Below are 27,387 nucleotides of genomic sequence, written 5' to 3'. Positions count from 1 at the left end.
CAGCATTAGTTACCTGATCTGCTCCAGTGAGATGTATAAAGCTCTCAAGAACAGATGGGCTCAGCCTGTCCATCACATCTATGGCCAATTCGTCATCACCCTATTAAAATTGATAACCACAGTATCAAAAGTGTTAAGAACATTGTTAAAAGTACTCACACCTAAGTACACGTAGGAAGTTCATTTTAGCAGTATATATTGCAAGTGGATTTGAAAGTGGATTGATTAGTATAGATACTACAAAAAAGATTTTCTTAAAAAGTGACTAATAATTATATAGCCATAACAGAAATGGAACATGTTGTGTGCCACTGAGTAAGAACTGAACAATAATATCTGACCCTCCAGTATGTTTTCAGAGGCAGTTAATCATACAGGAGGAGGAGGAGGCTCATCCTTTTCCAGCAGAACAGTTGGTCATGGATTTGAACTGCAAGTCTTTGGGATTGTGGCAGAGTTTCTTACCACTAGGCCACCAAAGCTTCCTTGAAATGAAGCATAAATGGATACCAAAAATGGAGCATTTAAGTATTTCCATTAGACAAATAAATGCAATACACAAATCTTACCTTAGGTATTTCTAAAAGTGCAAATAAAGTTCGTATTTCTCTAAGGACACTGACAGCCAATCTCCTCGTGGCAGGTCGAATGCTGCAGAGAATGACTAGTGCAAACCCTTCCACCACATGGAATACACTGGAGTATGAATTTTTTTCCAGCGAAGGGGGATGAGAAGCTCCATCAGCTATACCATGCTTGGAAAAGAAATTCCAAGTTAAAAATACAATTACATTCTAGTAAAACATAAAGAATAAAACAAGTCATAGATACTATGGCTATCTCTCAACCTCAGCTCAAACAATATAAGTAGTATTTCCTTGTTTGAAATAAGTCAAAAGATAAACTGGATTGGGGAAATCTGCTGTCAGGGACCTCTCCAGAGTACTGAAGAGCAATGAGGTTAGTGTAGAGACTAAGGTGTGCCTGCTCTAGGCCACACTTTTTGAAATTACTTGCTAGGCTTCAGCGAGCTGGACGACAACTAAGGATGACAGAAGGAGAATCAATGTCTTTGAGTTGTGGTGCTGGAGAAGAGTACTAAATATACCAGACTGCTAGAAGAACAGATAGGTCTGTCTTGGAGAATGTGAAATCAGACCGTTCCTTGGAGGCAAAGATTTTGAAGCTCTGTCTGACATACTTTAGGCATGCTTGTCAGGAGGGACCAGTCCTTGGAGAAAGACATCATGCTTGGAAGAGTGGAGGGACAGCACGAGAGAGGAAGACCTTGAATGAGGTGGATTGACTCAGTGACTGAGGTAATGGAGGTGGGTGTGTCAGAGAATGAAATTGGCTTAACACTGAGCAGGGTTCAGAACTGTTGTACACAGGGTCACTGTGAGTGAGAGTCAACTTGAGGGCACAGACAACAACCCTGTACACAGTACAACAGGGAGCTCTGGTGGCACAGTATATAGGGAGTTGCCCTGCTAACCTAAACGTGGCACCTATTTGTAATACCTTTCCCCCCCTCTTTCTTTCTTGTGTACCAATGAATCAGATCCGACTGGCATGGGAGGAGAATGCCCCTCCTTCTCTAGTGGAGCACCTGGTGGATTCGAATCCCATACCTTTGGGATTGCAGCACAGCTTCTTGCCACTAGGCCACCAGAGCTCCTGTGGCAGCTAACCAGAAATCTTAATTCATCAGTGTCTCTGAGGTAGAAAGAGGTGCAATCTGATGATTTACAGCCTCTTAAAACCCGCTGGAGGGTCTGCTAAGAGTCAATTCTGACTCCATGGCAATGACTGACACAGTGTATCACATCATTTAAATGGAAGCCTGAACATGAATTCTGTGCCTGACTCCATCACACTCTTAAAACCAATGCTTAATTGATTTTGTGAAAAATCAGGGCCTTGAACTGATTTCATTTTCAAGGAATGGCATCACATTGGAGATTGTTAGCAAAAGACCCACTTGATCATATGCTCATTAAAGCCTGAACATCTTAAGTGAGTAAGCCTATTCTAATACCAAAAACCCAAGCTTTATATAGAACTATTATCATAAATAAACAATTTAAGCGGCTTGTATCATTTTGAGCTCTGGGCTGGTGGTTTGAGCATCTGCTACTGAACCGCCAGAAACCCTTTGGGGCAGTTTTATCCCATCCTCTGGGTTGACCAAGGGTCTGAATTGACTCTGTGGCAGTGTGTTTTGTTTGATAAGGCTAAGAAATATATTGTATCTGTGAAACAAGAACAGGTGTCATCGATAAAACAACCAAATTATAAAAATGGTGTTATTATATGACATCTAATCGGTTCCAATGCATAGTGATGGACAGACAGCAGAATGAAGAAGTGCCCAGTCCTACGCCATCCTGACAACGCTTGCTTTGTTTCAATCAGTTCAATGATGGAGCCATCGTCAATCCATCTCACAAAGGGTCTTCTTTTCCACTGACCCTCTACTTCAGCAAGCATATTGTCCCGATCCTTGGACTGGTCCCTCCTGATAGTATGTTCGAAGTATCCAAGATGAATTCTTATCATGCCCACTTCTAAGGAGCATTGTGGCTATCAGTCTTCCAAGACAGATGTGTGAATTCACCTGGCACCCATTCTCGATTTCTTCAGCAACATCACAATCCAAAGGAAACAATTCTTCTTCCATCTGCCTTAGGCAATGGACAATCCTTTTGCACGCATACGAGTTACATGAAAATGCTATGTCTGGGGTCAGGGACACCTTCGTCTTCAAAGTACTATCTTTGTTTTCTTTTTCTTTATTTTATTATTTTTGTGTGAGTGTACCGTCAAATCAGATCTGACTGGTACAGGAGGAGATTGTTCCTCCTTTCCCGGCAGAGCATCTGGTGGATTTGAACCGTGCGTCTCTGGGATTGCAGTTGCAGCTCCTTGTCACTAGGCCACCAGAGCTCCCCTTATCTCTGTTTTCTAACATTCTGAGGAGGTTTCCTGTAGCAGAAAGAGCCCAAGGCAATTTGTTGTGTGACTTCTTGCCTGCAGCTCCCTTGAGTACTGATTGCCGATGGGGTCCAAGGAAAATGAACTCTTTAGGGAGGACTGTCACATCTTGAAGTCAGCATGTGAGTGTCTTAGTCACTGCCCCACCAGAATGCCTTCATCCAAATGCTGGTTTGGTTCTACCACTTTTACATACATTGGAAACTCTAAATGTGAGCTAAAATTACCTCTACTTCCTAAGTTCATCAACCACTAATGCTATCAAAGGAAGCTAGTTAGAAAAGTTAAGACACATCTATTTAATAGAGGAATAATAGACAAGTTCCCTTTGTGGGATTATGGCTATATGAGAGATGAAGTATACATTAACGTTATTACTGGTCATTCACCACTGACTACACGGAAAGGCAGACAGAACTAGAGGATGCGGTACCTGTGAGTCCTGGTTTTTGTTATGCATTTGGGCTGCTTGTTTCCACTGATTTATTAATTGTACCAACATCTTTACAGCATTATCAAGAAGTGTGGGATGGATGTCAGTCACCTCACGGACAATAAAATAAACAAATCCTGAAAGAACATCCTCCCGCCAATCTGGAAAATCAAGCATTAATGCCTGCAGAGTATTGAAAGCCAGAGCTCGCAGTTCTTCATCCATATGAATGGTGAGCCTACCAAGAACAAAATTCCATTAGCAAACCGCCAAACCCGCCAAAGGAACACACGTAACCCTAAAATCTTACACACTCACATCCTCTTCTTCCACAAGAATTGTGAAGACAGGAACCAGTGTTCACTATTCTGGGCCATTACATACCTTTATGCTAGTCTATAATCATTTGACTAAATTCATACATGAATCCATTACTCTCAGTTGGTACTTGTGCTACAATTCAGAGTAACAAGTGTGATTGTACCACAGGTGCTTTACTTTAGACAAAATTAATGCTATAAATCGGCAAATTCAGATATGCAGTAGAATTCCAGTATTAAAAAACCCAATAGCCTCTCATCTTTAAATCACTGTATAATACTATCTTATAGTCAGTCAAACTTTATGTTCAATCACAGCAATGTCTTAGCTCTATCAAACACTTATTTAGTTCTGTTATCACAGGAAAAAACCATCACTTATTTACATCATTTACTTTATGCTGCTGAGGTCACAGTTAAATATTAGATGGCTGATTTATGAAGGAGGAAATACACATAGAATCAGGAGGAAAAATAATTATTGAAGGTGAGAATGAGAATCAATTTAGGGGTAACATTATACATGTGGTATGCTTAAAAAGAAAAAAGATGAAAAAGGAAATACTGTCAACTCAAAACAGAAGACCCTAAAGGAAGTTTAAGTCTAAATGAGTTCGGGAAGAGGCTACATAAAATTACCTTCTAGAGACATCAAAACAATAATGGGGATGTGAATATAATTTTGATTACAGGATTTTAAACAGAACACAAGGAAGATAATGATAAACAAGATGGCTGCTGTAGGTAAGCTATTAATATCTAATATTATGTGAGTAAGAGTTGTTTTTTTATTTGGGTCTGAAGAGGATTATACTAGTGATTAACTATTAAGGACAAATGTATCAGAGTTAGAAATAGCCTGAATAAATAAGTAGGTAATATTAAAAATAATGCCACAATTACATGCTTGGGAAGCTGGGAAGAGATGGAGTTATCCACAATGACAGAGGAGGAAAGTTGTGTGGTTTAGGAGAAAGGAGATATCACAGTCTTCACACTGCTGAACTCAGTGCTGGTCTTCACTAATCCAACCTTCAAATGACAATGAGACTAAAGAGAAAATTTATTACAGCTAGAGAGACTTGGGAGCAAGCCACGAAGCAGCAGCAGTTATATCAGTGCATCAGAAACACCATACAGGGTCAGATTAAGGATCTCGAGCCCAGCATTCTGTCTCTGATAGTGGCATCAAGGGACATGGTGTCGGAAAGGACAGTGATTATTCCCCGTAGTGCTGACTTTAAAGGGTATTTCAATCTCCCTTAAATCAATTAATGTGCAAATATCCATCTTACACCTATCTGAGTGACTCAGAATACGTAAATATTGTCTGGTGTTTAAAGGCAAAGAAATACATTCACTTACTTTAGAGACGATATACTGGCCTACAAATTTAGAATAAGTTTTTGTTTTTTCTGCTTGCTTTATTATTAAGTACTCAAGTTTCAGGCTACTTTTCCAAATTAGAGGAGGAAGGGACAACACAGATAACTAGAATCTACCTGAGGTAGATGGACTTTTCCTGCCCACTTGTCAATGAGTTGATTCCAACTCCAGGAGAATCCATGTATTATTTCAGAGTAGGAATGCTCGCTCTGTAGGGTTTTCAAGGCTGAGACTGGTCAGAAGCCAGATTTATACTCTCAAGTTTGAATCATCCTTCTGGAAGGATTAAAAATGCCAATTTTTGGGCTAGTGTTTAACTGTGACACTCAGAGGTTCCTTTAAACTAGTGAGTGAATGAATATGACAAGGAAAAGAAGCAAATGAAACTGCCAAACTAATAACTATCTACTGTTCAAACGCTTCAGAAGCCTTCCTCATCCTTGCCATTTGTAGTAAATCTCACTTTGCTGGGAAGATTCAGATTAGCCAAGTTCTTCCTCTACCATCTACCAAGACACACTGTTGTTAGGTGCTGCTGAGTCAAGTACAACTCACAGTGACCCTGTGGGAAAAAAAAAAGATCTCCTCTCTTATCAAGATATAGATGAAATAATCTCAAGTAGAGAGTAATCTGAGCACTGAATGGTAGTTCACAGCTTTTCCAAGAAAGCAGTAATAAAAATGACTCAAACCTCCCTTCTCTTCCTAATGTTGGCATATTATCTTCCTCATAATTATAAAGGTGAACAACATCATAATTTCTCTATAAATTTTAACCAGTAATAGCTAAGGTTAAGGGTGGTAGTGCATGGAGTGTTTGAAACATGAGCTATTTAACAAAAAGGGGACATAAAGAGTGACCTATATGCAGTATGAGTTTAATGTAAGCCTTCATGTTAAGTGCCTGGCAATTAGTAAATATTTTTTTACTGTGTTGCTGCTCTATTTTACTCATTATATTTGGGTTTCTACCTAGGCCAGGAATTGGCAGCCTATTGCCCTGTCCACACCCATTCATTGTCAATAGCTTGTGGCTGCTTGTACACTGCCTTGGCATAGATGAGGAGATGAAGCAATGAAGTAAAAAATATTTCTTATCTGGTGATGTATTGTGTTATATAATCAGGCTGATAACGGAAAGATCAGCAGTTCAAATCCACCAGCTACTTGGAGTGGGAAAGTCGGGCACTGTCCTGTGAAGACTCACAGCCTGGAAAACCCAGTGGCGGCTTACATGAGTTCGGAACTGACTTAGTGGCAATGGGTTTTGTAGAAAGATTTGTTGGCCCTTAATCTAGGTAACCTTTAACTTGAATTAAAAAAAGGTCATCACTTCAACTAATTAATTGTTTTGGGGAATGAATGTTTAAGTTTGGCTGTAACGTTACTAATTTTATAGAGCTATGATATACTTAATAAAGGAAAGTGAAAATAAAACTGGTCACAATCCCAAATCCTAAAGAAAGAGCTGGAGGAATAGTACAACAGTTAGCTGGCTAACTGGGTACCATTGTGTGCTGATTAATACCAGTAATATGAAGAGCTAATGCATTCATATAAACCTCAGAGTATCTCTCCAAATTGAAAGCATTTAAAACCTATGTTATAGTAAGCTCTGAAGCAGGTCACATATGATCATGTACAAGAATTTAAAAATCTGATGTATAGGGGAATTCAGAATATTATAAGTTAAAAATGAGTGGGGGAGAATGGGTTTAATAAGAAAGAAATGATAAAATGGGAGCTTAGAAAGCAAATCAAATGAAGGCTTTAAAATGTCTTTACTATTATTCTGTCACCGGTAACAGTTAACAAGGGTGTGTAAGAAATTTAAAGGGAAAGAAAGATATTGACAAAAACTGACAATAATTCCTCACTTACCGTGCTAACAATTCAATGAGATCTGTTTTGCTCATGCCATCAGGAATCAACCTTGGAATAGCAGCAATACATGTTCTAAACAAATCAATTTTGGGTTTTCTTTCCCCCCTGAAAAACATATCACAGCAATAAGAGTTAATAAGATTACATACATGTTGTGGGTAGAATTTCACACCCTACCACATTGTAAATTCTAATCTTTCGCTCTGTGGATAGAATCCTATATGGAAATAGGGTTTTTCTTGTTATGTTAATGAGATCATAGCAGTGAAGGGTGTGTTTTGACCAATCACTTGTCAGATATAAAAGATACAGATTAGGCACAGAAGCAAGTAGAGGCTGTGGGAATATCACTGAGGAACACAGGAAAAGAAGCTAAAAAGAGCCATGGGCCTTCTTCAGGAGCCAGCGTCTTGAATTCAGACTTCTAGCATCTACTGGCCTCGTGGTTAAGGAGCTGTGTTGCCAACCCAATGGTACCACGTTCAATTCTACCATCTGCTCCATGTGAGAAAGATGGACTATCTCCTTTTATGTAATTTACTGTCTCTAAAAACCAGTGGGAAGGTCAGTTATGGGTTGGTTCCAAATGGATAGTACACAGGAAGTACCAAAATGAGAAGATAAACTTCTGTTGATTAAAGTCACTCCCTCCTAGTATTTCTGTTACAGCAACACTGAGAGACTAAAACAATATGCAGGATAAAAGAATAAGGGCGTTCTGGTGCAGTCCAGAAGGAGTTGTGCTGGGAGCCCAAAGATGGCAACTCACTGGTAGTTCAATTCCATTAGCGGCTCCATGGAAGAAAGAGGAGAAATCCCGTCCTATGTGAGTTTCCAAAAACCCACTGGAAGGTTAGCTATTAGTGGGTCCCAACTCAATAACAATGAGCTAATTTTTACTTTTAATACAAATACATTTGAAAACTTCATTACAAAAGGTATAGTGCAAAGTGGACTGGGTAGGGGGAAGAAAGGGAGTGCCACAATGAATGAATGAAAATCCTACTTGTAAACTTCTGTTAAAATCCCAATTAAGAAATTATTTTTTTTAAAAAAGATTAATTCTAGAAAATAGAAACTCCCTTAAAGAAAAAAGGTTGAAAAAAAAAAAGAAAAACAAAACAGGGTGATATATTTAATATGGGAAAAAAAGACTATACAAATCCACTGAAGATTATAATCACTTTAAAACAGTATAATTTATAAATGGACAAGAGTAGAACAGTAAGTCAGGGGGGAAACATAAAAAACAGGAAGATTTTTCAGGAATTGAAAAACAAGTCTAAAAACCATAGTTATTAAATGTTGTTTTTGTGTGCTGTTGAGTTGGGACTGGCCCATAGCTGATGCTCCAAGCAGGATTTCAGAGAGAGCAAACCACCCAGGAGGAGACTGCCCTTCCTTCTCCTGTGCAGTAATGGTGTATCTATCTCAACTGCATCCCTTTGGATTTGCAGCACAGCTTCTTACCACTAGGCCACCAGAGCTCCCATGGAAGGGCTTACCTGTCATATTATAAATTGCTGCACAACTAAACTTTACTGTCAGCCCTTTAACACACAAATCACCATGTATGCATGCAGATAGATTCTATTAACAGGACAAGTTATACCTCCTCTCTCAAAGATAGTGATTATCACCGTGCATCTGCCGGCCAGGTCATGCACATACAGCTAAATGTGTAGCTGTGTGGCTGCCTTGTCACTTATTAATAATCTTGTGTGAATGCTTTACGTTGCTGTTGTTAGGTGCCATCAAGTCGAGCATGACCCATAACACTTTATAAGAACAAGGAATCCCTCGGCGAGCTCTGGTGGTCTAGTGGCAAGAAGCTACACTGCAATCCCAGAGGCACGTGGTTCGAATCCACGAGATGCTCTGCTGGAGAAGGAGGAGCAATCTCCTCCTGTACCAGTTGGATCTGATTTGATGGTACACACACACACACACACACACACTCTCTATAAATAAAAAAAAAAAAAAAAGAGGAATCAATCCCAAGAATGAATTGGCCAACAAAGATATATGTGCGGGAAACAAGAGTAGTAACACTGGAAGTAAAAGGAAAACTGAGCCTAGGAGGAGTGATAGGCAAAACAACTGACCAGGAATGCTGACAGTGCTGCCTTTCAAAACTAGACAGGCAGCCAGAGGAGCTTAAGGTCACTAGTGTGTTGATAGGAATGAGGCAAATAGTTGAGACTGAAAGGAGGAAGTTTCAGAGGAAACAACACAAGCAAAAAAAAACCCCCTCAAAACAAACCAACAAGCAAAAAACTAAAATCACAAAAAACCAAACCCCAAAACTTCAACCCCTAAAACTCTCACAATAACCAAGAAATTTCACATCTGAAAGATAGGCTATACTAATATGAAGTAATTATATATAACATAAAGTTAAGATCAAATGTTCATTGTGGGATTTCTGACCAATAATGAAGGCAGGCAACTCAACAGCATATAACAACAACAATGAAGGCATTAAGATCAACATGCATACTTTGTTTTACTCAAAACATATAGCTTTCCCCCCACCCAGCAAATAAAAGAGCTGCTACCATAAAATATATCTTCTTAGGAGAAAAAAAGATCCTGGTGAGAAACTTGCCAAAAAGTGACAGGGTAGGGGTAAAGAAAGGTGCAAAGTGTGGTGCTATTTAAAAACACAACAGAATCCCAAACACATTCATGTATTATTCCTCTCTGCACCTCTAGGGGGAGCTCTTATATTATAGTCTGTAGGCAGCTGCACAGCTAACCCAAAGGTCTTGCCTCTCTGATGGTTCAAATGCACCAACCACTCCTCAGTAAAAAGATGGCCAATCTTTTCCTATGCAACTTACAGCCTCTGAAAACCCACTGACAGGTCAGCTATGAGTTGGTTCTGACTTGACGACAAAGAGCCTGGGTTTGAATTTCTGCACCCTTACTTGTCAAGAAACAAAAATTTCAGAGTTGAGATTTTCAGGTTTTCCTTTTTTTGTTGTTGCTGTTAAGTGCCATAAAGTCAACCATGATCCATAATGACTGTGTGGATTTCTGAGAATGCAAACATTTGACTGTTTTGTAATGAAACTGAGCATGGAGAGAAAATCAAAGTATCTAACACAACAGCAGATGGAAACACAAAGAACCACAGAAGATAACGCAATTACAGTTCAGAAACAAGTAAGCAAGAACAGGTACTGCACTCTCATGAAAACAAAACAGAAACGAAGATAAAATAATTTACTACATACGTAATCATATCTTCAGGCTCTTTATTTGACATCTGTACGCTGGTCATACACATTGGTCTCCCAACTTCTTTGTCCAAATGTCTGAGAATGCTGTCTAATGCTTTTCTCACTTGAGGATAATACACTGACATTCCTAAGGGGGGAGGGGTATGGATAAAAACCTCACCATTATGAAATGTCAAGAGATTAGCTACAGAATATTTACAACCACCTTCTATAAAAGTGTCCATGCATCCTGAGAAGACATTAGCTTCTTGCTGCCACAGAAAATTTAAACTCTATGGGTATATTCTTCTTCCTGATGATGAATTTCAAGATGTTGGTGAAGTTGTATAAAAATTATACAGGAAACCGAAACTAATTTGAAGGGCAAACACCATGCAGGGAATAGTATCCCAAAAATATTAAAAATTTAAGCAGGAGATAGAAATATGTATCATTTTGTCTTATTCTATTTATGACATATAAAGAAATGTACAGATTTTAGATGTGATCACAAAGCTTTTACAAAATTATTATTAAAAGGTATTAAAAAGTAATTTACTATTCCAATCAACACTAACCTATGACTTTTGCTTCTTCATCTGTCAAGGTTTTATTTAGAAAAATTTTCTTGACACGCAGAGTGTTTCCTGAGGGAAGAATAACTCCGGTTGTTGGCATCGGTGGTTCACCATCTTTCTGCTGCAAACTGTCTGCTATTACAAGGAAGACTCGGAGGCCTATGTTCATTCTCTTCAGAGAAAAGAAAATGTTTCAAAATGATGAAATCACAGTGTCATAAATTAGTTCCCCCACACCCATGTTGTTAACATCTCATCAACACAGAGGGCTTGTTTTGCTGTAGGTATTCTCAAAAACAAAATACAATTTAGAGGAAAAGAACTCTAATGTATGAGGAGACAGGAGGAAGGAGGGCAGAGGAAAAATGAACTTTTTTACCCATCTGCCACTGATGCACTCACTTCTTAGGTCAATTGGTTCTCTCCTGATTCTCTAGTTTATTTCACACCTCTTTCATTTGTCCTCAAACTTCCTGATTTAAAACCATGTCTTCTTGTCTTTAAATAGATATGTCTCCTCGAGAAGGAAAACCTCAACTTTCTTCCATCTTTCACTAAAAATCACATTAACCTGTCTATAATGACATTGTTTCTTGTTTGTTTATGCCCCTTGCCACTTCCTGTTACAGTTAAGAAAAGGAGAGTCTTTCTTGTTTTCGGAAATCCATCTGCTCTTTCATTTTCAGAATATCAGTCCTCTTTCTCACACATTACAACATTAATCTTACACATTATCAGTTATCTTTCTTTTCATATCACAAACATCTAACACAATACCTGACACATTTTATATGTTCAATAAACGTTGAATGAATGATAGTTCCCAAACAAAGCTGTGAATGTATATTAAGTAAAACAGTGTTCTTGGCACAATTTTTAGAGGCAAGCTAAGCTGGCCAACCTGGGAAAACTTCCTTTCTAGACTATGTATTACCATTAAATCATTCAGCCAATCATTAGGAAACTATGCTTGTCAACTAAATACAATACATAACAGTGCAATACTACATTGTAACATTTTACCTCTGGATTAATGGTGAAAGTTTTAGTAGATTTCCCAACACTGAGAAGATCAAATATTATTTCTTTCATTGCAAAATCCAAACGTTCCTAAGGGGATTAAAAAACCCTCAATTACTAAATCTTTGAAGTTTATAAATCTAACCAGTTAAAAATATGATTATTACCATTAATTATAAACAGTGTATCTAAAAGTCATTAAATATTTCATCCAACACCTCAGAAGAGCTAGAATCCTGTGAACTACTAGCTTATTCATACGGACCCACAATGCTCTAGGTCTGAACACAGCTATTGCCTTGGGAATTCTTTACTTTTCTCTTGTACTGAATTTTACTTTTTCCCATTATGCAAATTCCTTTACTTTTCTCTTGTACTGGATTCCCTTCTTTCAGAACTCCGTATTGTCCTCTCTCTTGGTTTACTTCCTTCTTTTAAATAATCACATCATGAGAAAGGATTTTTTGTTGTGTACTGTGAAGTCTTGACAACACTTAACCACTGCTAAATGAGACTAGTGCTGCTATATCTGGAAGAACACTCTTCCACTTTGCACATCACTTTGTCAATGTTCTGTATGAAGTAACCTGGGTTTGCTGTGATGCTGAACCTTGTACCATTGGGGTATCAAATACCAGGTGGTTTCCCAAAGTGGACAGTATTTGGTGGAGCTCCCAGTTGTAAAACAGGTCTGGAAGCAGGAGTGGCATCAACTTCCTAAACCACATGCCTCTGGAAACTCTATGAACTTGGAGAAATGATAATAGTTATGGAAAGGTATCAAGTCTTTTGTTCATAGAGTCACTATGAGTCATGCTCGACTTGATGGCACTCAACAACACCACCACTGTGAAGTCAGAACCAGCTCACAGCTGATCCTCCAGCAGGTTTTCAGAGACAATAAACTACACAGGTGGAGACAGTCCATTCTTCTTCTGTGGAGCAGCTGGTGGACTGGAGCAAAATGTCTTCAGGACTCCAGAACAGCTTCTTCCCTCTATGCCAGCAGAGTGTCCTGAGAAAGGGTTTAGATGAAGTAAAAAAAATCCCAAACAAACCCAGACCTGATAGTTTCTATGAATGAAGTTTTAAAAATGCTCAGATACAATAGTTTGGCTAGAATGCTAGGTTTGCAATCTCTGTCCTTCAAAAATGTAATGTTCCACTGTCTTCTAAGATCCAGTCACACTCTTTTTTTTAAATTTTATTTTTATTATTTTGTGTGTGTGTACCATCAAATCAGATCTGACCTGGTACAGGAGGAGATTTTTCCTCCTTCTCCAGCAGAGCATCTGGTGGATTCAAACCACGTACTTCTAGGATTGCAGTGCAGTTTCTTGCCACTAGGCCACCAGAGCTCGCCCAGTCACACTCTTAAGGAGCATTCTATTTCCAATCAACCTTGATTTATTTTCTCTTTCCCATCCTGAAATTTTAAGATCTTCTTAATCTTCAGTATTCTGAAATTTCCCAATGGTATGCAGAGTGGGGAAAATGCTTTCATTTACTGCATTGAGCATAAAGAGTCATCTTTTCTGAAATTTTTTTACCTTTGGTCCTCAGAAATATATATATTTTTTATGATTATTTCTTCTCAATTGTTTTTCTCCTTCAATGCTTTTTCTCTTTCTTATTTTCTTTCTTAGAAGAAGTGGCCTAGTTATCTTCTAGTCTTTCCTATTCTTCTGATGATTTTTAAAGATGTCTACACTTTCACTTCTACCTTTTTCTGAACATTTTTGTTAATATAATCTATTCTTGTTTTAATGATGTAATGTATTGTTAATAATTAGAGTAAGATTATAGATAAAATTTTATAATTCATATTCCACTTACTATATATTAATATAATTATTATCTGATGGTTTTTCAATAGTTGCCCTGTTATTCATAAATACAAAATTATTCTCATATTACTAGAAAGAAGCTCAGCTTGATTTCATGAAGACTATATATTTAAATATTTGAAATTTACAATATCTAAGTCATTGTAAATGAAGTTCTCTGTATGGCTCTAGATAAATACTGTCAACAACTGCAGAAGACAATGTTGTCAATCACAATCAATGTCACTCTTAATCAAAAGAATTTAATTAATGGATTGTCCCATGGAGTAGTAAGTATGAAAGAGGAATATGGAGAATGTACAGAATGGATAACACGCAGAATGGGCTGGTTACAGATTTCCAACTTAACTTCAACCAGAGAAGCTCTACTGTTACTCATTTTAGATATTGGAAATTCGATTCTAAAGCCAAAACTAGCTTTAAAATAATGTGTGTAGACAGCGCACATAACTTTAAAACGAAAACTGGCACTTGCATACCATGTCGGTTCGGAAGAGAGGAGAAGAAAAGAAAGGGAGTAGGAAAGCACAAACAAATGCAAGTGCTTTTAAAAACCAGCTTAATGGAGGATATGTCTAAATACTTAGTTTGGCTATTAGAATATACTGAATTTTAAGTCCTGATATCACAGGTAGGGGGGAAACTTGTCTCTTTACAAACAAGAAAATGAACTATCAAATGATGACAAATGGTACGTTGGACATTAAGGGTAAGTTTGTTGTTGTTGTTTAATGCCGTCGAGTCATAGACGACTCATAGCAACCCTATGAACGAACAGCCTGAGCACTGTTCGTACATAGAATTTCCGGAGGCAAGCCATTTTGGAAGTGGATGCTGCTCCTGCTTCCAGGCTTGATTTAGTCGGGAAGCTCCAGCCAACACTGTCTACCATGGGTGCCCATTACCACGATTGGCACATCACTGCCACAGGCTTCAGCATCACAGCAACCACGAGTTACCTCTATATAGCAACGCACAGACCAGTGCTATACCACCTAGAAGAATGTTTGACAGGAAAACAATTTGAACTCGGCCGAGGGCCACAGAGGAAAATCACCCACCTTCGGCTTGGTAAGTAAGGGATTAGTAAGATATCAAGATAAAGAGACACAGGTATTATAGTATTGCAGAAAACAGAGAACTGAGCAAATGGATATAATCCTAGGGAGAAAAGGGAGGAAGTGGGAGTGGGGGGATATAACTTCACAGTAAAATTTTCCTGAACATCTAATGATCTAAAGTATATTCTGCTTTCATTAATTTGACACACTGACACATAGCTAATTAGCATTTCTTCTGTGCTCAAGTAAACATTGTCGTAGTTATTTTACTTAAATACCTCTTATTTTCTCACTGTCAACAATGATTGAATTAGGGATCATTTTAAAGGTCAACAATGCAATAAACAGTCTGGATGCAATCAATATTCTGGAAACACAGCATTATTCTAAATTGAGACGATAACCACACCTGACTTAAACAGGTTATGTTTCCTCAGGACCAGTGCCAAAGGGACAGTGACTAAATCTTGAGCTGTTTCATTCAACACTTCTTCCCTCTTCTACTGAGCCTTTCTACAGTGGTCAGAGATGGAATATTATATTTTTGGGACTCTTGCAATAGTGGGACTCTGGATTTATATCCTGCCAAGTGGTATTCTCTTCAGAGTCTCCGACTGAGCACTTGTGTGTGAGAAAGACAGGTAGAAAGGAATTCGACGGAAGGGAGTGACGGCAGAAGGACCATGATTCAGACACTTCCTTTTTCTTTGGCAGGTGTTTGCCGTGACACAGAGGCAGAGACAGATCAATCCTAAGGTCTGCTCTTAGTTATTCAGACTAAAATCTGTTTTCTTCAGTCTTTTAACTAAATCTATAATCTGTCTTATTCTTTTGAAATTAAAAAAAGTCTTTTTTGGACTGAAACTAGCAGCAGTCAATTCTCTTACATGTAACTTTGAGGCTAGATTAATACAGAAAGTAATCTAAAAAATATTTTCTAAAATCTTCTGAGATTCTGATCAGGTAATCTGCATACCTTCCATTTTAACTCTTCTTGGCATAGGACAATTTTTGCTATTCATTATTAATGTTTTTAGACATATAATGAAATTTGTTAACTCCCAATTTGCTGCAAAAGCCTAGTCTTAAAATTTGGATTACACATACATATACATGCACCCGTATTATTAGAAGAGCCACTGACCTGAGCAATGAACTGAATAATCTTCACAAATATATTGAGGGGTGTGTCACGTGGAACCACGCTACGTGAGCCTTTTGGAAAAAGTGCTGACACTATACTCATAAGACGACTAGACGGGAGGAGAAAAAAGAGCCAAAATAAGATCATGACATCAGCACCTCAGCAAATTATCCCATTTCTTCATAATACACTGAAAATATATTTTCTTAGCAAACCAAGGATTTTCTTAGAAAAAACAGAATACACCTTTCTCAACATATTCTATAATTTAAACTAAAATTTCATTAGCATGACAATATTTAACAAGAAATTCATGCTCATATGCTTCAAAACAGTGGTACTCACCTTTGAGTTACAGTGTTGCTTTCACATTTTATTCTAATTACATAAACCCACAACAATCTATACAAAGATTCCAGTGCAACTCGAGACATTTTAGGATCTTTATTCTGATTGAAGAGAAAAGAATAAAAAGAAACTTACTAATTAATCTACTTGTTATCATTTAAAAATTATATTCTCAGACAACTATAAGACCTCACTCTCCTGTAAGCAATCTAAAACAGGTATGTCTAAGAAAAACAACCTTGGCATATAGTAAGAAATAATTCAAAGTAGTAAACATAAATAAATTCAGAGTCCTTCATGGCAAAAATATAAAATAGGAAAACTTCAGAATGGTATCAATGTTTTTTTTTAAAAGTTCAAAAATTAGTTAGTGGACATCACTAGTTTAATGATAAATGATTCACAAAACTATACTGAAATCAATAAAGAAATAAGGATTACTCATATTTGTAGTAATTCATTTACATCTCACAAATTGTTAAAATTTAAACACCAAGTGGAGTTATTTATAAAATAGTGCAAAACAGTATTGAGCCCACAACCCTAGATGAAGGGACATGGCAGAGTTGATTAAGAGTATGGCCTCTGGATTTAGAACTGACAGAATTCAAATCCAAGTACATCCTTGGAAACTGTCAAGTTTCTTTTTGGTAACATCTTCTGAAATGTAGATAATATGACATCTACCTCAAAAACTATGGAAGCATGTGTGCAAAGTACTTGGAACTGTGCCCAGGACACATGAAATGCTCAGTAAATGCTAAGTGCTGCACTTTCATTTTTATAGGGAATCAGAAGATGACTCTATTTCAATCAAAATTTGATTAGCAAACTGTCATCTCACTTAGCGCATGAAAAATATTCTCAAATGATAACAAAAATGACATTTTCAAATGTTCATTTTTATTTCAACTTATGACATAATTGTCACCTATATTAAGAAAAACTACATAGTTATTATTAATAGGCTCTGCTGTACATTAACATTTTCATTTAGTTTGAAGGATTTCTTGATAAAAAAAGTTTTATAAATACAGTATCAGACCAAAGAGAGACTTTTTTAACACTAAAGAATTTATCCTACCCATTCTCTTTTATATTTTAAGACAGAAAATAACCAATTTGTTAGATCTGAATGAAAATGATACAAAAAAAAGCGGAACAAGTGAGGAAGTTTTTACAAATACTTGGCCACTAACAAAAAAATCTTCTTCAACAGAATGAACTGGACTGCAGAGTTCATAAAGCAGTAAATCTTTACAGAAACAGGTTGTCTCACTTTTCCCTGTCAGAGTACTGTTTTTTGGGTATATTTTTATACAAAGGCTTGAGATAATTAAGAATCGAAAAGCAATTACTGTGTTGGTTGAATTTATGCATAATTTTGAAAAATGTTGGCTCATCTTAAATGTGCAACCTCTGAAAAATTTTTCTACTGCTAGTTTATCAGTACAGACGGTCTGGTGTCCTCGTGGGAAGGAGCTGCGCTGCCAACCCAAAGGCATGTGGTTCAAATCTACCAGCTGTGCTGTGGGAGAAAGGTGGGCAATCTTCTCTTGTGTGATTTCCTGCCTCTGAAAACCATCTGGAGGGTTGGCGATGAGTTGCTTCGCGACAGTATATAGTAACAACCATTCAAAGAAGAAATAACAACAGTTCACAGGCAGCTGTGCGGTTAATCCAAACACAGAGAGCCTCTGGCAGTTTGAATCCACTAGCGGCTCTAGGGGGTTGAAAGAAGGACAGTCTCTTCCTGTTCAAGTTACAGCTTTTGAAAACCTCTCGAAGGTCAGCTCTCAGTTGGCTCTGACTTGACGGCAATGAGTTCCATGCCACTGGCTAATAAACTCAAGTTGAAGCTGATTAGTTGTGGAAGGACAGGGATTTATAAATGCAATGATTCCAGTGACACTAATTCACCTATGGCGTCCATTTGGATGTCTGACTCATCTCCTTTTGCCCACCCACCCTGACAGGCTAACATATGCATGCAGTCCAGTCTGTGGATCTCAACCTCAATATATTCCCAGCCACATTAATGACATCTCCAAATTTGAAACACACTTCTCAAGTTGATCTCTTGTGTCTTCATAAGATAAGCTTAACAAAGCAGAAAGTCTCCACCGAAAAAAAGTCATTAAAAAATACGTTTGGCTAAAAGTAATTTGTTGTTTAGTATTTTAAGAATGTTGTCAATTCTAATTCTAAATTTTAAAGCTACACTAACTAGGTGTATGTGAAATTTCAACAAGTTTTCAGCAGCACGCTACAAGATACTATGATAAATCTTATACTCATCACAAGAAAACCAACCATCTCCAGTGGCACTAATTTGTTTTAAATGTTAAAATTTAAAAATGCACCATTATAGAAGAAAAAGTATAGAATGTTTACAATTAGTCACCCTAATCAGGGGAGCTCTGGTGGCCTAGTGGCAAGAAGCTGTGCTACACTCTCAAAGGTACATGGCTCAAGGCCACCAGCTGCTCTGTGGGAGAAGGACGGACAATCTCCTCCCATGCGATTAACTGCCTCTGAAAACCTGCTGGAGGATCAGCTATGGGTCGGTTCCGACTTCTTGGTACACAACAACAATAAACAGGGCCAAGATTTTTATAGTAGTATTTTTTTAAGAAAACATAGTATCTTTTCTATCATTAAAAATATTAATTCAATTAGTTATACATACATTCTACATTAATATTTTTACTCTGGTGGAATATTGTATTTGAAAAATGTAATTAAAATAAAATATATACTTTAAAAATATTAATGTCTATCCCATATAAAAATTATTCTTATATAAACTACTAATCATAAAACCACTTGGGCTATTTTATATAAAGTGATAAAACAATTGGTCTGAAAAAAATCAATTTTCCAAAATGAAAATGTTTACAAACCAGATTTGTTCTACATTACGCAATCTCAAAACAAGATGAAAAGTGATAAAACCCAACTATGTTTTGTTTTGAACACCCCAATGCTGCTATATATGCTTAAATCAATCAATCAATCAATCTATCTATCTATCTACTTACCTATCTCTCTACCTACCCACCTACCTATCATCTATCTTCTAACATTATCTGAGCTGTAAGCAAAACAAAAGACACATGATTTTCTAGATCTATCTATCACTCTATCTATCTATCTATCTATCTCTCTATCTATCATCTAACATTATCTGAGCCATAAGCAAAACAAATGATATATGATTTTCTAGATACAAATCTGGTCTAGTTTGAATAATATAATTCTTAGAGAAATTCAAAAGGCAATGATAAAAATGTGATAAAATTTCTATATGTCAAACAAATATTTTAGTAGCAACAATATTTTTACTGTAATAAAAAATATAAATAGGCGAGCTCTGGTGGCCTAGTGGCAAGAAGCTGCACTGCAATCTCAGAGATGCGCAGTTCGAATGCACCAGATGCTCTGCTGGAGAAGGAGGGACAATCTCCTCCTATACCAGTCAGATCTGATTTGACGGTACACACACACACAAAATAATAAAATAAAATAAAAATAAATAACAGAACACATGCCAATTTAACATTTTTTACAAGTAAAATTCAATGATATCAGTGAAACTTATCATGCTATACAACCATTATCCAACTTATTCCCCTACCATTAACAGATACTCAATATACCCTATAACAACAATCATTTTGATGCTTCTTTTCTTTCTCTTGCTGTAAACCAAAACATGATTTATTTAAAACTCAGATCAAAAAGGTAAATGTTTCAAATGTTTATCATCAAAAATCGTATTAGAAAGCCAAGCTAGTCTCTGCTGGATTGCACTGGAAAATATTTTGAAACATTTCATTTACAAGAAGTAGGGAATACAAATTAGACTGAGTATTTTCAAATTGAGAACATGGATGAAGAATCAACTTTCAGTATTACATCTACCTCTTAAATTGCTCTTCCTGGGGCCAATTTAATATTAAAGCTTCTGAAGAGTGTTCCTGATGGGTGCTATGCTTCTTTTATAATACTAGGAGTAGGTTTGGATAAATACATTAGACATGCAATGCAACAATGGGTAAAGGAAAAAAAATGCCACACTTAAAGGAGATAAAGCAATATTTTACTTTGCAATGTCAACCCAACTCACCTGGAGTGTTTCTATTTGTTTTCTGATACTGTTGTTAGATGGCATCTAAATAAAGCAATGTGAGACAGCAAACATAACATGAGATGCAGCACATGCATGTTAGATGAAAATAAGCACAAAACAAGACAGCTCTTCACCAAGGTCTCTATTTAGAAGAAATTTGTCATTTCCAAGATAGTGGCCAGAAACACTAAGAAAAGAAAAATCCTACAATTTGGGTATCATAGGCTATATCTATAATACTCACAACTAAGAAAGCTAAGATTTTAAGTACCTACTTTTTCTTCTTAAAAAGAATTTTGGTTCAAAGAACTTAATTAAGAGTTAAGTAAGTATGTAAATTCTAAGGGGGGAGTATCCAAATTATTTTTTTATATAATATCTATTCTAATTCCCATCATCCTCTCAATTACTGATCAGAAACTTTAAAATCAGTTTCCATATAAGCACTTAAAATGGTATAAAGATGTAAGAGTAGAAAACGATATAAATTCACTTGGGGGGAAAAAACCCAAACATTTTCAGTGAAAATGAAGTGAAACTCTTGAAGAAGCTGTATTTGAGTATAGAGGAATAAAGCCCATTTAACATGGATACCATTTTAAAAAATAATGCCTTTCTAAAATGAATGATTTACTGTCAAACCATGCCCATAAAATATTCAGTATACCAACATTCTTAAAAGCATAGGTATACATGGTGGATAAAAAAAAACAAAAACAAAAACAAAAAACCAACAAAAAACACCAAACCAAGAGCAATGGAATTGGATAGATTTCAAAGTAAATCTTCTCTGTCATTTATTTGCTCCCTTAACGTGGGCTATTTATTTCTCTTTCTCCAGCCTCAGTTATACTGGAAATCAACTGGGATATTACATTTAGAAAATTCAGCATATAGTAAATATTAGTACAAATCAGCATCAAGAAGTGATGGGTTTAAAAGAGAAAGTGGTTATATATAGATTTTAAAAAAAAATATCAAGCAATTATCTTAATTTCAACATGAAATCAATTTAAGTAAGGCTGTTACTTTAAATCAATTTTTTGTCATATAAAACAAATAAATGATAACTTATAATGGATAACTAGTAGAATTTCCCCCTCAAATTCTTAACTCCTTACCTCAACTATAAAGAGCAGCCACAGTATCTAAAACTTAATGAAACACAAGCCAAATACATAAAATTTCTGCTGAATAGAGCCTTAATGTAAGTTAAGGGTTAATGGCCAAGACAACAACTATATTCCAATTATTCATGCTGACTGGCTCTTATCTCCTTTATACTGGCAGACTGACATACCATTAATGAAAATGGACAATATGCCAGAAATATTTAACAGGAAGAGGTAAGGGGTCAAAGGAAACAAGGCATTTAAATGAAAGCTCTAAGACAAAAAAAAAAGTTAAAAGTACTGCGAAAGTATTGCAAACGTGTTAGGTGAAAAACGTAGATACATAAAAAAAATTCCAACAAGCAACAGAAGAGTACGAACTATTGTCAAACAAAGCAACCTTCTAAAAACACTTGAGTGCATGTCTTAAAATATTTTATTAAAGGTATTTAAACAAATCAAAATACTTAGAAAAATCATTAAGTCCATTGAAGCACCTACGTCTGCTTGAATTGTCAAAATATAGACAGAAACAAGCATAATGTAATTATTTAAATAAAATGTCCCTTCTAGTTGAATGGTATAAAAAGAATTTAAGCAAAGAGAATATATCAATTCTTATCCAAAGGAAAATAACATTTCTAGGAGGAAAACAATAAAAAAAGTTGTTCAGAGTTTTAGATTTCGTGTATACTTTAATCCGAAATCACGGCAGTTTCGAAAACAATCAATGCAACCATAAAACAGTGATTAGGATAATGTCCAGTAGATCATTCCCAGAGCAGGAGAAAGGAGTTAGTGCTATGTCTGACAATAATACCCCAGTGGGCTAGCTGGTCAGAGGAAAGTCATTTAATCTATCAGTGCCATGACTTCATGATCTTCAGAGTATAAAGTTTTTAATCTTGATCTTAATTTAGAGGAGTATCAGGAACAAAATATCACATTGGCAGTGTTTCTGGAACTCATATGCAAATATTCAAGTTGGCTCATTTAAATGTATATCATAACAGTATTCAATCAAATCAAGTATTTGCATGCAGGTAGATGAGGACTATCCCAATACTACCACCTGGGTTCCTATCCAAAGAAGAAAAGAGGATTCTATTAACAGAGCATCCTGGGAAGATGCTCTTTCAAGCTCACAGTTTTTGTTTTCAATACGAACAGAGACCAAACATGGATTTTCCCTATCGAATTAATAATCCTTATTTCTGGATTTAAGTTAGAATCCTTCCCAGAACTTTTACGTCTATAGGATCTAACAGTACATTTTTTAAAAATTTAGGTAGACATGTTTACATTAAATGTGCTTTTAGTAATATTTTATTACTAGTTGTTTTCCTAATTGTTTAGATCTGAGCCAATATTACTGAATTTTCTCAAAACACAAAATAAGTATGTGATGGTTTCTGTGATACTTATCACAACTCTCCAATTCTAAAGGAACTTACTTATTTAAAGTCTTTCTAAATCTAAGACAATAAAGTAATAATAAAGGAATATGTGCAACTTTGCTCTTATGAAGGCAAACTAAATGTTGAACCAAACATTTACTCATGATTCACTACAGAAAGAAAAAAGGAAAGATAAGAAAAACTATGCAGCAAAGTGTTATTACCTGAATATACCAAGAGTAGTCAAAGTTTTATTACATACTTTTCAAAGAACGTAGCATGAACAGATCAAAATGCACATTTACAGGTCAGAGATGAGAGTATATCTTACCTTTAAATGTGACAAACAGTTTTGTAGGAAAATATGCCAGTTATTTAAAAAAAATTGTTTCTGACTGACACATAAAAGGCAGGTAATTAGTGGATATAAAGCCTGTAAGAGATGGGGAAAAGAGAATCATGTTTCCATGGAAAAGTACTGACCTCGCAAATCATATTTTATCTCTTCTCATAGACAAATAAGGGGACTAAACAAATCCTTGATGCAGGTTTCTCATATATAAGAAATCTCAGTGTAGTCTAACAAAGAATGACCAAAAAGTCCATTTTCTAGAGCCATGACTTGAACTTCCATTGCCTCTGAATGAAAGCATCTGTCTCTCCTAGATCTATCAAGACACTAGTTATGAACTTGGCTGTGGGATTACAGAAGAAACTGGCATCAAAATCTCCATGTGCTGTTTGCCTGTAAAACTTCAAGTTGGACAAAAAGTTGTGTCTTACTTTCCTAATGTAAAGTGATAACCACATGTATCCAAGTGCTTAAACCAAGACAAAGAATACAAAGTACACAGTCTAGTGTCTGGAACAGTCAATGTTCATTAACATTCAATTAATTGTTATAATAACTCTAGCTGAGCTGGTCAAAATTCATCTCCCAATTTTCTCCAACCTGTATACAAATCTACACAATCTTTACAATTAAGTGAAGCAGGTCATTAAGTAGGTAAAAAAATAAAATGTCTTAGATCTCTAAAAAGAAATTATGCAAAAAAAGAGAAATTCGGTGCTTAGGTAATGTTTTCTAAAATAATTTGACGCTTTAAACTAAAATTTATTATAATGAAAAATAAATGGATTTATGACTTAGTATAAGCTTACTTTGTGGAGAAAAGTCCACCTCTTCATTATCAGAACATATAATTTAAAGTGTCTTTCAATACTAGGAATAAAATTTTCATCATCTATTAAAAGTAGAATTAACAAATTTTAAATTAAAAATAAACAGCTTAAAGAAAAGCAAGTAGGAACAATTATATGTGAAATCTTCCCTTGTGTTTCACGTTGGGTATTCTATAATTTGAGTATTTGTCATTTCTTTTTAACTTTTCATTGAATTCACAAATCAATTACTGGCACTCCCAATATGAGTTTAGGAATATGTGAAATGCAATATACATAAACAACACATAATATATATAAATGTATGCAAAGTAATATAAAATAAAAATAAAGTGGGGAAAAAAATACAAAGGTTCTAAATGTTGGTCCATACCAACGAATGCTTCTTTCTGGAGCTCAGTTCAAAAGTAGTCTGATAAAGCATCTCCACAAAATTTTTCAAACAGGGAACATTCACTTCATTCTTAACAGCCTGGAGAGAAAAGATGATACATTTTAAAAAAAAGAAAGAGATGCTTTTCAAAAAACTCAAAACAATATACTGTGATTACAAGAACTTTCTGAAAGGCCTGAAATTAGTTAATAATTCACCAACAATAATATACAACAAATCGATTGAGGCTTTATAATGAGCTCAAGAAGCCAAATGCTGAGTAAATAAAAAAATGTGTTCCCTGCCTTGAGAAAACAAGCGGGAATACAGGCAAGTGTGCACACTATAAGGTAGCCGACTATCGGAACAGGAGAAGAAGCAGGACATAGTGTCTTGGCTCCAGGAGTCCAATCACACAGGTCAAAACTACTCACAGAAACAATACTTAAGACGAGTCCATCATCTCTTATCGGACATAATAAGTAAAAAAACGCATCTAGCTCCCACGGCTCTGTCCTGTGTGCACGATTCCCTGTTATTCCTGGAAGATGTCAGTTGTGCTCACGCCCCAGAATTTCTGCACTTGCTCCTTGCGCCTGAGACATTCTTTCAGCCCTGTCTTCCTCTCTGCTCACACGCCACCTTCTTGGTGAGGTTCTTCTTAATCACTGTACTGAAAATTTCAGTTTTCCTAATAGTTAAGTACTCAGTGCCAACTGAAAGGTTGGCAGTTCAAACCCATCCAGCAGCTCTGTGAGAGAAAGACACGGCAATCTGCTCCCCCAAAATAATTCCGCCACTGAAATCCTGTGGGGCAGCTCTATGTGGTCATGTACGCCACTGGCAATGCCAGTCTCTCTGCGTGCCTTACTCATTTTCACGGTACCTACCAGAATTTGGCATTCTACATGCTTTACTTATTAGTTTAATGCTTTCTGGATGTTAGTTTTCTGGATTAGAAGTAAGCTCTGGGAGAGCAGAGAGTCTTCCTATTTTGTTCATTATTGAACTCCTTGTGTAGAGACTATATAATGTACTAAAGTATACATTATTATTACATTATATAATGTAACCAAAAGGCTCGAGGTTTGCATCTACCCAGAGGTACTTCAGCACAAAGTCTAAGTGATACTTATCTTCAGAATGAGCCATGAGAACCATAAGCATCACAGTTCTACTATGACATATATGAGGATACTGAGTATAATGTCAGGGACAACTTGACAGTAACTGAATAACCAGCAGAATAAGATCTGGCACATACAGTGAATAAACAGACAGTCCAGTCAGACAGAGCAGGAGTATACTGTAAGAGAGCATGAATGAGCTAGGAAGATGGAGGGGTCTGTGCAAAGGCCTGAACACAAAAGTAAACATGACGTAAACGAATTGGAGCAAACAGTGGTGGGGGAACACAGCCAACAGCCTTTCTTATTATTTTCTGCTTCTTTTGCTGCTGCTGTTGTTGGGTGTCACTGAGTCGAGCTCAACTCAAAGTAATTCTACAAACAAAAGATCTGAAACTTGCCCCATCCTGAGCCAGCCTCAGGACTGCTGTCATGCTCAAGCCCACTGCTGCTATTATTTTGTCAATCCATCTTGATAAGGGCCTTCTCTTTCACGGACCTTCTACTATTCTCAGCATGATGTCATTTTTGAAGGACTGGTGCCTCCTGACATCATGCCCCAAGTATCCGGGAGAAAGCTGGGCCTAAGGAGCACCCTGGTGGCACTTCCTTTAAGAACAAGATTTGTTTGTTCTTTTTGACCGTCCATGGTATACTTCTTAGTTAGATTATGTTTAAAAACTACTACTTAAACCTCACTTAGACATACATAAGACTACTAAGCAAAGGGGACGAAGAATAAAAAAAAACCAATTTGAGATGGCTAGATAGTAATTCACTATCACGGTAAAAGAAGAAATCAAAGTACATCACCTGGTTTTTAAACAAAGGATAACATGCTTTCTTCTTAATAAAATGAGTCTAGCTAACACAGCTAAAAACTGGAGTTGGTGGTTGGCAGGTGAGGAATAATCCAAATAAGTTCCTTATAAACAAAATTTGTGACTTTTGTGGGTTCACACTAAAAAACTGTTCAAATATTTACATGTAAAGAAATACTCAAGAAAGGAAAAGAATTCTTCCAGTTTGCCAGGAGTACTTTAAATTATAAGAATTCCTCTTAGCATGCTCAGAAGACAGGAGCTGAATACCACAAACAATTTCATATAAATAAAGACCACTGAATCAATGAACCCAGTGATCAAAAATGAGAGCCAAAAGAGACAAATCTGATCCTCATCAAGAAAAGAAACTTCCTCAATTTTTATAATTTCTTCATTAGAATAAAACCTAAATAAAAACAGTATCACTGACTTCCATGTCTAGCCAAAGCGGTGTGCATTTACTCTTGTCATCAGAAAAACTAAAAAAAATTTAAAAAAATTATGAATAAGGTGTATAAAATGACCCACATGCACTGCTCTTCCATCAACAAAAGGAAGGGACTCTTGAGAAATGGGAAACAAGGAAGGAGAGTCTCCTGGCTCACTGCCTTGGGAGAGTGATAAGAGTCCAGGAAAAGTCTTTAGAAGAAGTAACTGAATTTCTGTGTAGCTCAAGGTGACCAGGGTTCCTCAAAGAGCAGGGAAGAGATAAGAAAGGACAGTGGAAAGGAAGGGGTGCGAAAGATACTCAGAGGTCTATGGAGGTCTACAAGTAACCTCCCTGAAGTATTCATGGTGAGGTAAAACAATTCGAGAGGATGACAATTAACAGCAACAGGGTTTTGCAAAGGACCAAAGTAGGATCTATTTCTACCTGCCAGACTGGAAAACATCAATATTCATAAAGAACTTTGTAATTCATAACACACAAAAGGATTAGCCCAGTACAGATAAGAGGTCCAGTTCCATCTAAGAAATTCTAAAACAAAACAAAAGCCCAA

The 27,387-nt window shown here is 36.4% G+C and overlaps 1 protein-coding gene across 1 annotated transcript in view; it reads right to left on the bottom strand.

Annotated features, from left to right (window-relative positions):
* The window catches only part of FRYL (FRY-like), a 174,800-nt gene that overhangs the window by 112,940 nt on the left and 34,473 nt on the right, over positions 1-27,387 (bottom strand). The window contains exons 9-19 of the mRNA XM_006894156.1: positions 24,436-24,534; positions 23,212-23,313; positions 16,237-16,340; positions 15,892-16,000; positions 11,843-11,929; positions 10,820-10,991; positions 10,257-10,389; positions 7,015-7,122; positions 3,428-3,665; positions 570-755; positions 14-100 (exon numbers count right to left, since the gene is read on the bottom strand). Coding sequence (XP_006894218.1) covers positions 14-100; positions 570-755; positions 3,428-3,665; positions 7,015-7,122; positions 10,257-10,389; positions 10,820-10,991; positions 11,843-11,929; positions 15,892-16,000; positions 16,237-16,340; positions 23,212-23,313; positions 24,436-24,534 — 1,425 coding nt within the window. The remainder of the gene's footprint in view (positions 1-13; positions 101-569; positions 756-3,427; positions 3,666-7,014; positions 7,123-10,256; positions 10,390-10,819; positions 10,992-11,842; positions 11,930-15,891; positions 16,001-16,236; positions 16,341-23,211; positions 23,314-24,435; positions 24,535-27,387) is intronic.

The sequence above is a fragment of the Elephantulus edwardii genome, unplaced genomic scaffold (assembly GCF_000299155.1).
Source record: "Elephantulus edwardii isolate Elephantulus edwardi_28Jun2011 unplaced genomic scaffold, EleEdw1.0 scaffold00137, whole genome shotgun sequence".
Taxonomy (NCBI): Eukaryota; Metazoa; Chordata; class Mammalia; order Macroscelidea; family Macroscelididae; genus Elephantulus; species Elephantulus edwardii.
The sequence above is the reverse complement of the archived record's forward strand: the minus strand, read 5'-3'. Positions and strand labels throughout refer to the sequence as shown.